General features: G+C 42.8%; 1 protein-coding gene across 2 annotated transcripts in view; it reads left to right on the forward strand.

Moving 5' to 3' along the window:
• SMAD7 (SMAD family member 7) overlaps positions 1–11,418 on the forward strand; it is a 56,136-nt gene extending 44,718 nt beyond the window's left edge. For both annotated transcript variants that reach the window (XM_089664078.1, XM_089664079.1), the window contains one exon: positions 7,717–11,418. In XM_089664078.1, coding sequence (XP_089520204.1) covers positions 7,717–8,255 — 539 coding nt within the window. In that variant the 3' untranslated portion in view covers positions 8,256–11,418. The remainder of the gene's footprint in view (positions 1–7,716) is intronic.
• The last annotated feature ends 3,559 nt before the right edge of the window (positions 11,419–14,977 follow it).

A 14,977-nucleotide genomic window follows, 5' to 3' on the forward strand; every position in this document is an offset into this window, starting at 1 on the left:
AGCCAGGATGGTCCGTTTTATACACACTGCCAATTAAATGGGCCTTTGTATGAGGCAGTGAGCTGCCTGTTATGTGGTATTCACGAAGGCATACACAAACACACAAGACTAGTCTAGCTCTCTCCCCCCTCCTTCGCCTTTCCTGGAAGGGACTCTTTCATGTTGGGGTGTAGAAAAAAAAAAAAGGAAACAAAAATAAATAAAAAAAGGGGGGTAAAAATAAAAAAAAGGAATTTTGCTAGCATTCTGAAAAAAATCTCCTTTTTATCTATCACATTTCAAATGTTCCTCCGCATGCCTAGTCTCTGCACTCAAAAGAAAAAAAAAAAAGATTTACTTTTCTTTGAAGGTTTCTAAAAAGATCTATTTTACTAACCTCCCAAAGTTCATTCTTTGAACTTTTTTGCCGTTTCAGTGCGGTATTTTTTTTTCTTGGTGTATGTCAATTCTAACAATTTAATGTTTGCACCAGGGGCGGACTGACCATTTGGAAACTCGGGCACTTTCCGAGGGCCGGGGTCAGTAGGGGGCCCCATGAGATGCCCCTGGTATCTTTTTCATAGGCTTCTTTGAGTTTGGGCAAGGACACAGGGGCCCCATGATCCCCTATTGCCCGGGGGCCCCATGAGTTGTCAGTCCGCCCCTGGTTTGCACCGTTCTGGCCTATACACCACTTAAAACATTTTGGTATATCTATTCAATGCAAAAAAATCACTATAGAGGTAAAGAAAAAGGAAAAAAGTGAAATTTCTGAATTGACGCAGTTTTTGTGGATGCTTTGTGTGTATACCATTTACGGAATGGGAAAAAATATTCTTTGCTCCTGCCAGAAATCCAGTGCTGTCTTGTGCACTTTGCAGTGTTGGACCACATGTACACTGGGACTCCTAGACATGGCACTGGAAAAACACTGCAGGAGTGCCACGTTTAATTATTCATAATATAATATAAATTATTCCTTTCATAGGACAGAGTACTTTCCATTGAAATGAATAAACACCCAAATGCTAAATATTGCTAGCGCTCAGGTGCGTTTACATGCATCTATGCATTTTTTATTAACCACGTTTGGCGTTTTGGCACAAACGCTGAAAAATTGCGCCTACCCCTAAACTCTGGTAAAAGCCTATGTGTGCATGGACACATCGGCTTTTATTGAGCTGAGTTCCGGGGCTTTGGCAAAAAAAACGCCATGAGATGCCCCTTGGTACCTTTCATAGGCTTTTTTGGGTGTGGTTTGAGTGTGGGCGAGGACACGGGGGCCCCATGATCCCCTATTGCCCGAGGGGCCCCATGAGTTGTCAGTCCGCCCCTGGCAGTGCGCATGAGGCCCTATCCGACACCGATCTCATTCCACACTCCTGGGTATGTAGAAGAGCCCACTGTCCACTCTGGTGACCCCTACATCACTTTTGAGCCTGGGTTCACATATATATGTGATCCGCACAGGAACCGCACCGCATTCCTGTGCAAATCACATGCGATTTGTGTGCGGTGCGATTGGAGCCCTACATTTTGTATGACTCTAATTGCACCGCACCAAAAAGGTGCAGGACCCTTTTTTTGGTCCGCACTTGAATCGGATCGCATGGGTATTCACACCTATGTCATCTGATTCTGCACATCACACCGCTTTTTGCGGACCGATTTCAGGGTGTTAACATAACATACACACCCGTATCGGTTCGCATGAACGGGGTGCGATTGTGATGAGGTGCGGAATTCGCACAGAAAATGTTGCGAATTCTGCACCGCATCAGTGTGAACCTGTTTGCAGAGACCAGGGCTCAGCAGGTGAAAACCACAGTGGTCCGTGGCAGTTGGCTTGGCCAATGGAGGGGTCCAACTGGATCAGTGGCGGGAGCTCTGCTACCAAATAAAATTGTCAAAGGCCTAGTGCATTGCCTTTTAAAAAATGGGATTTATTAATAAATAGTAAAATACAAAGAAATGTAAAAAGCAAATTAAAATGGAAAGCATGTTGCAAGGGATGCAGAGTGGTTCAGGAACCCCTGTGGGTGGTCTGGTGGGGGACTGTGAGCCTCTGGATAGCTGGTGGCTGACGCGTTTCAAGGTTGTACCTCTTCTTCAGAGCCAACATATATAATGCTACTTTTTTCACAGGTTAGTGTCTTTTTTTTTTTTTTTTTGGTGACCCATTGGGAGGGTCACAAAAGGTATACAAATACTAAATAAGTTTTGAGGGGAAAAAATGTTTAATTTCAGTTCTGTCTTTTTTTTTTTTTTTTTAATTTTATTTGCTCAAAAAAAAAAAACTCCTGTGTGCTATGAAGATAAAGGTACCCAGGTTCCAAAACCATTGCATCTAAAAGATCATCTTTGTAAATCTGGTCCTCCCATTCGCAGGGGCAGCATTGGAAGTCCAAACAGTTCAGTGCTTTTGTTCATTATGATAGCAGGGGGCGTCTGCTGCCCCCCTGGGCATAAAAATGCATAGGGCGCCCCAGGCTCCTGCTCTAGAAATGTCACCTCAGACCAACTCAAACCTTGCCATGGAGATCCTTTTTTTTTTTCTTTTTTTCTTTTCTTTTTTTTATACATTTCCAACCTTTAGATGTCTTCTTTTTCCGCTGGGAGGGGCCAGGAGACGCCTCTTAGCCAGTGATGAGCATGCGAAGGGGTTAAGCGCAGAGTAGCTCTACTCACCAAGCCTGCAATTTATTTGGGCTAGGTAATTACCATAATCTGAGAAACGTCTCTTTACTGACGTCTGTCTTAAAATTGCTGGGTGTACTGGCGGGGCTCTTGAGATGAAAGGGAAAAATGCAGTCTTGAGGATTTTCTTTCACGCAACAGGGTGGCTACAGAGCTTCATTTTACAGATGTTTCCTGACCTTTTTTTTTTTTTTTTTTTTTTTTTTTTTTAATTTTTTTTTTTTTTATTAGTTTCTGAAAAAAAAGTTGTTTGGGAGTAAAGATTTTGTTTTTTTGTTTTGTCTTTTTTGTGTGTGTGTGTATAAACATGCTTTTAAAGTTTCTTGGTGCAAACTTTGAAAACAACGAGGCATCCACTAAAATAAAACTTTTAAAACTGATTTTTTTTTTTTTTTTTTTTTTTTTCACTGTGCTGCAAAACTCTAATGTTGGTTTCCTTCGCCAATGTTTTTTGATTGCCCACCCCCCTTCCTTTTCAACAAATACTTTTCTGAGTTTCTGCATGAATGTACTGTAGTTTGCAGAGGTTAGGTGAAAGGTAATTTGATCATTTTCCTAACTCCCCTCCCTCACCCCCCCCCCCCCCCCTTCTTCTTTTTTTTTTTTTTCTAACCCTCCCCTTTTTTTCCCCCTGCTAGCTGCCTTTTTTGGTACCAGGTTTCAGTCGGATAGAGATATTTGAGCAAAGTATTGTGAGGCACCAGGAAAGGGGGAAACACGAGCAACCGAGCACACCTAGAGTTTTTTTTTTTTTTCTCTTTTTTTTGTGAATCTCCCCCGCCCCTTCTCGCTTTTGATATGGAATTTTATACTCCGCCTCCTCCCTGATAGAATTTTTTCCCTCCTTTCCCAAACATCAGAACTACTTTTGTCCCAAAAAAAAAAAATGACAAGATCAGCTTACTGGACTTCTAGCTTCTGAAAAAGTTTTCTTTCAAAGCTAATGATATGGAATTAAATTGACGGTTATGACTCATGCCCTCCCCTCCTCCCCCTCCATTCTACCGCGAGATGCTGTTTTAATATGTTTTTGCAGCTTTTTATGCAAACTTCTTTTTTTTTTTTTTTTTTTTTTTCTTTTTCTGTTCTCTCCTTGTCCTGTTGTTCCTCCTCTCGTAGATGTGCCTGGGAGGTGTGCTGTCAGTACAAACAAAACTCCTTTTTGCAAGCGGTGGTGGGTGGCAGTTTGCGATTGTTAGCAGAAAAATACAATTAATGCTTCAGTGAGAGACTTCCGGTCCCCACCCTGCGACACCACAAAACCACAGATTGATGAGCTGGGGTGAGATTGTTACCCAAGCCGCTCGCTTTATTACGAAGTCTCCACGCTGTCGTGAAAAATTGCTGTGTCTCATTTCATTCGAACAATCTGCCCACGTAGCAAAGCTTGGAGCTGACCTCGAGGGGGGGGGGCATGTGTATATAAACAACAAAAAAAAATGGTAAAAGTTATAGATTTATTTCAGCTACTTATATAGCGCCGTCAGTTTATGCAGCGCTTTACATATATATTGTACATTCACATCAGTCCCTAACCCTCAAGGGGTGTACAATCTAAGGTCCCTAACTCACATTCATACATACACATACTAGGGACAATTTAGACAGGAGCCAATTAACCTACCAGCATGTCTTTGGAGTGGGAGGAAACCGGAGTACTCCCACACAGGCACAGGGAGAACATGCAAACTCCAGGCAGGTGGTGCTGTGGTTGGGATTTGAACCAACGACCCTAGCAGGGGCGGACTGACCATTTGGAAACTCGGGCATTGCCCGAGGGCCCGGGGTCAGTAGGGGGCCCCATGAGATGCCCCTGGTACCTTTTTCATAGGCTTTTTTGAGTTTGGGCAAGGACACAGGGGCCCCATGATCCCCTATTGCCCGGGGGCCCCATGAGTTGTCAGTCTGCCCCTGAACCCTAGTACTGCCAGGCTGAAGTGCTAACCATTTAGCCACTGTCACTAATATCACATGTAATTTTAAAAGGCAACTAATGTGAGTGCCTAGATTTTTAAAATGACACTCGTACAGGCAGCGGGAGGAGACGCACTAAGAGCCAATCGATTATGCTGGCAGGAGAGAACAGAGTGAGCAGAGGGATGGCTTTTTAGATCTGCTTCTGCCCTTTCATAATCCAATCACAGGTTGAGGACAGGAAGACCATCAAACTGTAGTAGAGAAAAGTGAGGTCTCCAGCCTGGCAGGCCATAGATTAATTGATTCTTTTGTTCCACTACAGATGGAAAGAGAGAAAATAATTTGATTCCCCCATCAACAGCCAGTGTTGATGGGGGAATGCCTCCCACAGTGCTGTTGAGTGCCATCCGGCAGCGGGGGAGCTGTCCCGGATGGCAGAACACAATGATTACGGCTAGAGGCTATAGCCACCGGCAGGATTCAAATGCTAAAAATCTGACAGGCTGGTGATTCAAAGATGATTTATCAATCCACTTGGGTACAATCAGCCTGCCCATAGATGGAAGCAGTCTCTGCTGAACTGGCCAAGATTTGATCCATCTGTGAGCAGGACGATCCATGGACTGGCCTAAATCTCAGGACCAGATGGAATTCTTTGACATATAAAAAATATTTCTGCAGCTTAAATAGAACCTGTCATGATAGCAAAATGAGAATATCGTTGTTGATCACTCCTTAAAATGCTATCTGCCTGGCTGCCACGCTGACCTTTTTGCTGTGCTGATCGGGACTTTAACTTTTCTCATGCTTGGCTGGCCTGGGTCAGCGACTCCAAGTATACTGAAGAATTTTTGGGAAACTGGCAATGGCATCCCCTATATCACTCTCAATGACTTTGAAAAGCTCCAATGAATTGCTTGGTTGAAGGTTAATGCTAAGCCCGGGTTCACATTAATGCGGTGCGGTATATCGCATGTGATTCGCGCAGGAACCGCACCGCATTCCTCTGTAAATCACATGGATTTGTGTGCGGTGCGATCGGAGCCGTACATTTTGTATGGTTCTAATCACACCGCACCAGCACCAAAAACGTGCAGGACCCTTTTTTTTGGTCTCCACTAGAATCGGATCGCATTGGTATTCACACCTATGAGATCTGATTCTGCACATCGCACCGCGTTTTGCAGACTGATTTGGGGGTGTTGTTAACTTAACATACACACCCACAGCAGTTCGCATGGACTGGGTGCGATTCTGATGCGGTGCGGAATTCGCACAGAAAACGCTGCAAATTCTGCACCGCATCAGTGTGAACCCGGGCTAAAAGTCTGAAAACATTTTTGGTTGTTTGCCCGCAGTAACTGTCCTTTGCCTTTGGGTGGCACTGTTGCAAGCTGGTAATGGCAATAAGAGAGGGCTTGCACATGGTCTCTGGGGGATTCAACAAGTATTTTTAAGGCTCCATGTACACTGGGACATTTGTGAATGATGGAAACTGACTGCTGGAAAACGTAGGTTAAAAAACGACTTCTGCGTTTGCATACTGCGATTATGCTGTTTGAGTTTAGAAGCATTTTTTTAAAGATCACCTCAGGAGACCTTCCAAAATGCCCAGAATGCGCTGAAAAACGGTAAAAAATTTACTATTTCAGACATTTTGAGAGAAATAGAGAGAGCAGGAGCAGAGAAAGCAGTATTTGTTGAGATGACCTGTTTTGTTTTTTGTTTTTTTATGGTGTTTCGATGTGTTCCGGCTCATTTCTGTGCAGAAATTTATTGCAGCAGTGTCTGAGGTTTTGCATGAAAGAAAATATATTAAAGTATGGTATACCGGGTCCATTTGAGTACCGGGAAAACGTTTGCATGCATTTTCCATGATGAAAAAAGGGTCTGGACAGCATCTGGAAATGGAAGAGTTAAAAAAAAAAAAAATTTCAAAACACTTATAAACGCAGTTAGCTGTGTTTACAAGCGTTTGGCGTTTGAAATACTGATAAAATTTACTCCTGAACGCAAGTTTGGTGCGTTAAAAAAACGACTGTAAACTCAACTGCCTGTAAACGATGATGTGTACATGGACACATAGGAAGACATTAGGGAGAGTTCAAGGGCTGCTGAAAAAAAAAATGCAGAAAAGCTCCTAAACGTGAGTTTATCAGCTGCAGCGCACATGGAGCCTATGTTGTGTAGGTCAATGTTTCTCAACCTTTTTCAGTCAAGGCTCCCTTTAAAATTACGGACAGTCCCGAGGCTCCCTTTAAAATTACGGACAGTCCCGAGGCTCCCTTTAAAATTATGGACAGTCCCGAGCAGGGGTGGACTGATCATTTGGAAACTCGGGCAATGCCTGAGGGCCCGGGGTCAGTAGGGGGCCCCATGAGATGCCCCTGGTACCTTTTTTCATAGGCTTTTTGAGTTTGGGCAAGGACACGGGCCCCATGATCCCCTATTGCCCGGGGGCCCCATGAGTTGTCAGTCCGCCCCTGGTCCCGCGGCACCCTTTAAAATTATGGACAGTCTTGAGGCACCCTTTAAAATTATGGACAGTCTTGAGGCACCCTTTAAAATTATGGACAGTCTTGAGGCACCCTTTAAAATTATGGACAGTCTTGAGGCACCCTTTAAAATTATGGACAGTCTTGAGGCACCCTTTAAAATTATGGACAGTCTTGAGGCACCCTTTAAAATTATGGACAGTCTTGAGGCACCCTTTAAAATTATGGACAGTCTTGAGGCACCCTTTAAAATTATGGACAGTCCCGAGGCACCCCGTTCTAAAATGTGAAAAACTATTCTAGTTTTGTATAATGCAGCACCATCCACACATGGAGGACACCCAACATTAGAGGGGATTTGTTCTTCCAAAGCAAATACACTTTTGCTCATCGGTACTGAGTAGTATTGCAGTGCTGGCTTGTTCCACCCGCTGGTTTGTATACAAGTTTTTGGCAATTTTTAGAAATTTTGCCAAGGCACCCCTGAAGAAATCTCAGGGAACCCTGGTTGAGAGAGGCTGGTGTAGATGTATCTCCTTTAATATCTGCTACAACCGCTCTGCATTTGTGTGTGCCATGTAGATCAAGCGCAAATCTAATGTTTCCTTTTTTTTTTTCCTCTTTGCAGATTCCCAACTTCTTCAGGAGTCTGGGGACCCGTCCCATTGGTGCGTGGTAGCGTACTGGGAAGAAAAAACACGGGTGGGTCGTTTGTATTCTGTTCAAGAACCTTCCCTGGATATCTTTTATGATCTACCTCAGGGGAACGGCTTCTGCATAGGACAACTGAACTCGGACAACAGAAGCCAGCTGGTGCAAAAAGTGCGCAGCAAAATCGGCTATGGCATCCAGCTCACCAAGGAAGTGGACGGCGTCTGGGTTTACAACCGCAGCAGCTATCCCATCTTCATCAAGTCGGCCACACTGGACAACCCCGATTCTAGGACGTTATTGGTCCATAAAGTGTTTCCCGGATTCTCCATCAAAGCTTTTGACTATGAGAAGGCTTACAGTTTGCAAAGGCCCAACGACCACGAGTTTATGCAACAGCCCTGGACTGGGTACACTGTACAGATAAGCTTTGTGAAAGGCTGGGGACAGTGCTACACGAGACAGTTTATCAGTAGTTGTCCCTGCTGGTTAGAGGTGATCTTCAATAACCGATGACTCGGAAACAAGTGGACTTCGGGACTTCTTTACTACTTGCTGCTAAAATTTCCTTCCGAGTGCTTGCTTCTTTGTGCATACTTTCCCTCCTCCCCTCCCCTTCCACAGATGTTTTTGTGTTTTGTTTTTGAGAAATAGCTTATGTCAAGGGTTTCTTTTTTTCAAAAACTTTTCTTCTGACAAGTGTGAATGAGGTTGGTAGGTTTGGGGGGGCCGGGGGAGCCCCTCCCCCCCCCCTTTTGTGACGTTGTAGTCCTGTCTCATTGCAACATATTTTATTTAAAGCATGGGGAGAGAAATCAGTATTTATTTTTCTACAGTATAGAGGTGAATTCCCCTGCTCTACCTTCTCTAGGATGTTTGGGTACAGAAAGGCAAGCAGCCATAACCATGGATTTTGTGGGGGCTGAGGTGGTGCAGCAGCTAGAGATGTCCTAAACCGGGCCAACCTTCAATGCCGGTGCATGTGCTTAAAAGAGCTGTGAGTTGCCTGTAACCTTTAGCGACCAATCGTACATCGGCTTGTAAACTCCAGCGGAAGCTGGCTGATGAAAGCTTTTCTCTGATTGGCTGCTGTTGACTACTGCACCTCAGCGCTCTTGGCATCAAGTTGGCCTTTGAAGACCTACGTTGACCTTTACTATAGTCCGTAACCTCCTTCAATGCCGGTGCATGTGCTTAAAAGAGCTGTGAGTTGCTGTAACCTGTAGCGACCAATCGTACATCGGCTTGTAAACTCCAGCGGAAGCTGGCTGATGAAAGCTTTTCTCTGATTGGCTGCTGTTGTCTACTGCACCTCAACGCTCTTGGCATCAAGTTGGCCTTTGAAGACCTATGTTGGCATTTTCTATACTCCGTAACCTCTGCACGCAGAACAGATATTAGGGAAGGAGTGCACTTTTTAAAATGCCTTAGCCAGGCAAATCAAGCAGGTTTACAAATATGACCTCCACACCTTTGTCTTTGTCATGCTACTGCGCGTTGTATGTGGATCCTTAAGAGCCCTGTCAGCTCAACCGTCATTTCGTTTGTTGACCATGTCTTCTAGAGACAGAGAGATCTTATGGATACAGTTTTCTCTACTCTCCCTATTTTTTTTTCTCTTTCCCCTGAGCACCTATTTTTCTTCTATACATGGTTCTAGGCACTTTGTTGAAGGCATGTGCTGTACAGAGTACAAGATTCCGCAGCTGTATTAATTTAAAAAAAGTGCACTCGTTCTTTAAGTCTGATTTTGTGGACATGGTTGAAAGCATCTAAAAACCCAGAATCAAGGGCTACCATGAAGTTGGAGGATTTAGTGGTCAAGGCAAGGCCCATGCATTAGCTATTCAGAACTGGTAAATTTTTGCCTTTGCAGTGGCTTGTTTAGTCCAGCCTTGCTGATGTTACACAAAAGGTGTACAGAGATATGTGCTTGAGTCTGGAGTGTAGTGATTGTGCTTCATTTTGACAAAGACCAAACCAAAAACTGCCGAACTGCCTAAACCCTCACCCCTCACCCATCCCCATAATGCAGAATATCAAACACAAATTTTTTTAAAGGGGCAGTGCATGTGGTTTGTTGTTTTAAATAAGCCAATGCAATTTAAAAAAAAAACAAAAAAAAAACCGCTGACTTTTTTAAAGAAATAGTTCACAGACTGACAAATTCACTTTATGTATGTCTAATGTAAATTTATACCTATATGATATTCAAGAGCCGCGATGGTCAATGGTTTAAGGAAATGTTTCCTGAATACCCACGCTGTGCAAAAAGTATTGTTTAAATTTTTTTTTTTTTTTTTTTTACTCTTCCTTGACTGCCAGTGAGTATTGGAACTATTCTTGGCTCTCTCATTGGCTGCGAGGGGCTTTGAATGCACAGTTCCTAAATTCTAGTTCTGTGATAATTGTGGTCCAAAATATCAAAGAGCTTTATTTTAAAGATTTTTACAATGGGCTTTGACGCACAGTGCATAAACACCCTGAATGTGCCCTTTGCCAAAGGGCAAATTCCAGCCAAATCTGCTATTTATGTCTTGAGCGGGAACTGGTGAGTTGGATCCACCTATTGGCTTCTTATATCTCCAACAGAATCCAGTCTTGACTTCTCCCAACATATTTGTCACTCTGGTTCCTCCTACAAGGCCATAATAAAGGTGTCACCCTCTCGTAGCTGCATTATGAAGAATCCATCTGAGGGGTGGTGGCTTCCAATATTTGACCTTGTAATGTCCATCTGTTGAGGAAGGATAGAAAATTCTGGTGAAGATCTCCCTGCTCTGGAGACCCCAACAATAGAAGCCAAAAATGCCATAATGAAGGCATCACCCTCTCGTAGCTGCATTATGAAGAATTCGCCTGAGGGGTGGTGGCTTCCATTATTTGAAATATATATTTGAATGAAAATTCTGGTGATCTCCCTGCTATGGAAACCCCAAGAATAATAACCAAGAAGTTATTCAGCTTGCCAGCGCTCATACAGGACTGAAATATCATATTTGGGTGGGTTTAAGGCAGCCAGGTTGGGAGCCAAACCAATGTGTGTTTGAATAGAGCCTAGCAGACCACAAAAAGTTGCGCACCACAAACCCAATGCTCTTCACAAGTTGACCTTCTCATACACATTGGTCCAAACTGGAAGCCTGTGGGAGGCAACCTCTGAACTCCGTTCCATCTGCGGCTATGTATCTGAAACATACAGTATTCGCTCAATAATTTTCCTCCTTTTTAAGGTACAAGTTATGCACAGAGAACCTTTTCTTCTATATATCATACGTGGAGTATGACACGTTAACATTGGTTATTGCTCAATGAGCATGTTTAAACATAAGCTATTTTTCTAGATACCGAAATTTAGATGAACAAGAGGGTAAGCACTCTTTGGAACTTAAAGCAATGTAGTGCTTTGAAAAAAACAAAAAGGCAAAAGAAAAAAAAAACAGAAACAAAAACAGACTCTTTAAAAAAGAAAAAAAAAAATCTGAGATTTATTAAAAGAAAAATGTATTTTATGTTATATATAAATATATTATTACTTGTAAATATAAAAGACGTTTTATAAGCCTCATTATTTATGTATTGTGCAATGTGTATAAACGAGAAAAATTAAAAAGATGCACTTTGCTTAATATAAATGCAAATAACAAATGCCAAATTAAAAAAAAAATCAAAAATTTAACTTTTGTTGCTTGTTTTTTAATATTATTATTATTATTGTTTGGAACTATGGTTTTGTTGTTTTAAGAAACATTCTCTCTATATATTCTCCCCTATAAATATTTCAAGCATTTGGAAAACATAAAAAAGACATAAGCCAAGTAGGCATTTCTGCCTTTAGTCATTGGTAGTTGGTGAAACTTTTTGTTCAGCTTTACATTGACTGTAGCTTAGTGCAGGAGACATCTGTGGACACAAAATGCAATGTGCACAGGTCTGCAGATGTGAAGACCTCAAACTGTCACTCTGGGGGGTATTCCCAAGACATGCTGCTGTAGCGGATGCTTCGAATTTGGCCCCAAGCTCTGTTCAGATCTGTTTTAAATGGAAAATGTTCTTATGGGATCTATTTATTTTAAAGTCCAACTCCATCCAAAACCCCTGTTGTATTGACTTTGAATGAAGTTGGGAAGGGTTTGGTGATGTGTGATGTTTTTATTGCTCCCTTGGTGAGATTTCCTTTGGTTCTCTACCCCTGTGACGCCAGAGTAAAACATTAAGGAAATTGGGGGTCACTGGAACAGGAAGGCACTGACAGCAATTAAAACTTAAAGAGGTTTCCCCAAATAGAAAATACAAATTTTCTGGCACTGGTCTTGTAATCTAATAGCACTGGTCTAATTGGCAGATCACAGAGGGCTTGCTTAAACACTGGTTTCCATTACAAGCCTCCATCCAGGACCATGCCATTAGTCTGAATCCATTAGCACCTGGACTTACATTCCTGTAACAGAGCGCTCAGTAAGGGCCCTGTTTATGCTATTGCGTTTGAAGTAACATGTATTGTACCAACCACTACTGCAAGGAACATTAAAGCACACCATTGTGGTGGCATTCATTTTAAAAGGAGCCCTAATATACCTAGCCAATATCTAGCTTTGCGTTTTTGCCCCTGTTGGGTTCAACCCTTGGCTGTTTTATTTTTTATCTACAAGAGACCCGCTATTATTCTTGCCTTTCCAAATTCCCAAGTCTACAATCTTTCTTCCACTTCAGTGCCGCAGCCTCCACCATTCCCTTTTACATTTGAAACTTCTAAGAATGTCAGGTGCCTGTTGCCTTCACCCCAATGAAAGTGTCACCTTTTGGTCAGAGCATCTCCACAACTACAGCTCTTGTGGGAAATTCCTAGTCTGCAGTCTAACCAAAAGTGGTCAAATGGAATGGAAAACTGACAAACTTGCAACAGGGTCATGGTAGGCCAAGGCTCATTGATGCATGTGAGGATTGAACTCTGGCCCCATGTAGTCTGATCCAATAGGAGAGGTACTGTAGTTCAAGTTGCTGAAAGCTTATTTGTGGTTTTGATGGACCACTTTTGGTAGGTCCTGACCACTGACCAAGGAAGAAAAAACTGGAAGACAGGGCCATGGGCAGCCAAGGCTTATTGAATCATGTGGGGGGCAGGTAGGCTGGCCTATGTAATTCAATTCAATAAAGAGCTACTGTAGCTTAAATTGCTGAAAAAGTTAATGCTGGTTCCAGTAGAAAAGTATCAGAACATACAGTACATCAAAGTTTGTTAGGTATGGGGCTGCGTAGCCGGAGAACAGTCAAGGGTGCTCATGCTGACCCATGTCCACAGCCAAAAACACCTACAATGGGCACATGAGCATCAGAACTGGACCACAGAGAAATGAACGAATGTGGTGAATTAAAACATGGTTTGAGGGAACACTGGTTCGAGCTCAAGGTGTTGACTTGGCCTTCAAACTCTCCAGATCTCAATCCAATCAACCACCTATAGGATGTGCTGGAAAAACAAAACTGATTCATGGAGGCCCCACTTTGCAACTTACAGGACTTAACGGATCTGCTGTTTGATGGATTTTTGTCCAATACTGTTGCATAGGATCTGCTATTGATGGATATTTGTCCAATACTGCTGCATAGGATCTGCTGTTGATGGATTTTTGTCCAATACTGCTGCATAGGATCTGCTATTGATGGATTTTTGTCCAATACTGCTGCATAGGATCTGCTATTGATGGATTTTTGTCCAATACTGCTGCATAGGATCTGCTTTTGATGGATTTTTGTCCAATACTGCTGCATACGAGGTCTAATAGAGTCCATATCTTGATGGGTTATGGTGTGTGGACATAATGTTAGAGCTGATTGGTTTGTGATGTCATCATCCTTCCTGGAAGTTTCCTGTTGAATGCATACAGTGTTTTAAAAAAGTATTCATACCCGTTTGAAATTTTCCACATTTTGTCATGTTACAACAAAAAAGTTAATATCTTTTATTGGGATTTTATGTGATAGACCAACACAAAGTGGCACATAATTGTGAAGTGGAAGGAAAATTGATAAATGATTTTCAAATATTTTTACGAATATCTGAAAGTGTGGAATGCATTTGTATTCAGCCCCCTTTACTCTGATACCCTTAACTAAAATCTAGTGGAACCAATTGCCTTCAGAAGTCACCTGATTAGTAAATAAGACTTCACCTGTGTGTAATTTAATCGCAATATAAATACAGATGTTCTGTGAAGCCCGCAGAGGTTTGTTAGAGAACATTAGTGAACAAACAGCATCATGAAGGCCAAGGAACACATCAGACAGTTCAGGGATAATGCTGTAGAGCAGTTTAAAGTAGGGTTAGGCTTTAACAAAAAAAAAAAAAACAAGCTTTGAACATGTCATGGAGCACTGTTCAATCCACAATCCAAATGGAAAGAGTATGGCACAACTGCAAACCTACCAAGACTTGGCCATCCACCTAAACTGACAGGCCGGGCAAGGAGAGCATTCATCAGAGAAGCAGCCAAGAGGCCCATGGTAACTCTGGAGGAGCTGCAGAGATCCACAGCTCAGGTGGGAGAATCTGTCCACAGGACAACTATTAGTCGTGCACTTTACAAATCTGACCTTTATGGAGGAGGGGCAAGAAGAAAGCCATTGTTGAAAGAAAACCATAAGAAGTCCCATTTGCAGTTTGCGAGAAGCCATGTGGGGGACACAGCAAACGTGGATGAAGGGGCTCTGGTCAGATGAGACCAAAATTGAACATGTTGGCATAAAAGAAAAACTCTATATATGGCGGAAAACGAACACGGCACATCACCCGGAACACACCATCCCCACCGTGAAACGTGGTGGCAGCATCATGTTGTGGGGATGTTTTTCTTCAGCAGGGACAGGGAAGCTGGTCAGAGTTGATGGGAAGATGGATGGAGCCAAATGCAGGGCAATCTTAGAAGAAAACCTGTTAGAGTCTGCAAAAGACTTGATACTGCGGTGGAGGTTCACCTTTCATCAGGACAATGACCCGAAACATCCAGCCAGACCTACAATGGAATGGTTAAGTTCAAAGCAATTCATGTGTTAGAATGGCCCAGTCACAGTCCAGACCTAAATCCATTGGAGAATCTGTGGCAAGACTTGAAAGTTACTGCTCACAGATGCTCTCCATCCAATCTGACAGCTATTTTTCAAAGAATGGGCAGAAATGTTCCTCTCTAGATGTGCAAAGCTGGTAGAGACATCCCCAAAAAGACTTGCAGCTGGAATTG

This window comes from Staurois parvus, unplaced genomic scaffold, assembly GCF_062004578.1.
Source record: "Staurois parvus isolate SC_StPar_1 unplaced genomic scaffold, SC_StPar_1.0 ptg001830l, whole genome shotgun sequence".
NCBI classification, from domain to species: domain Eukaryota; kingdom Metazoa; phylum Chordata; class Amphibia; order Anura; family Ranidae; genus Staurois; species Staurois parvus.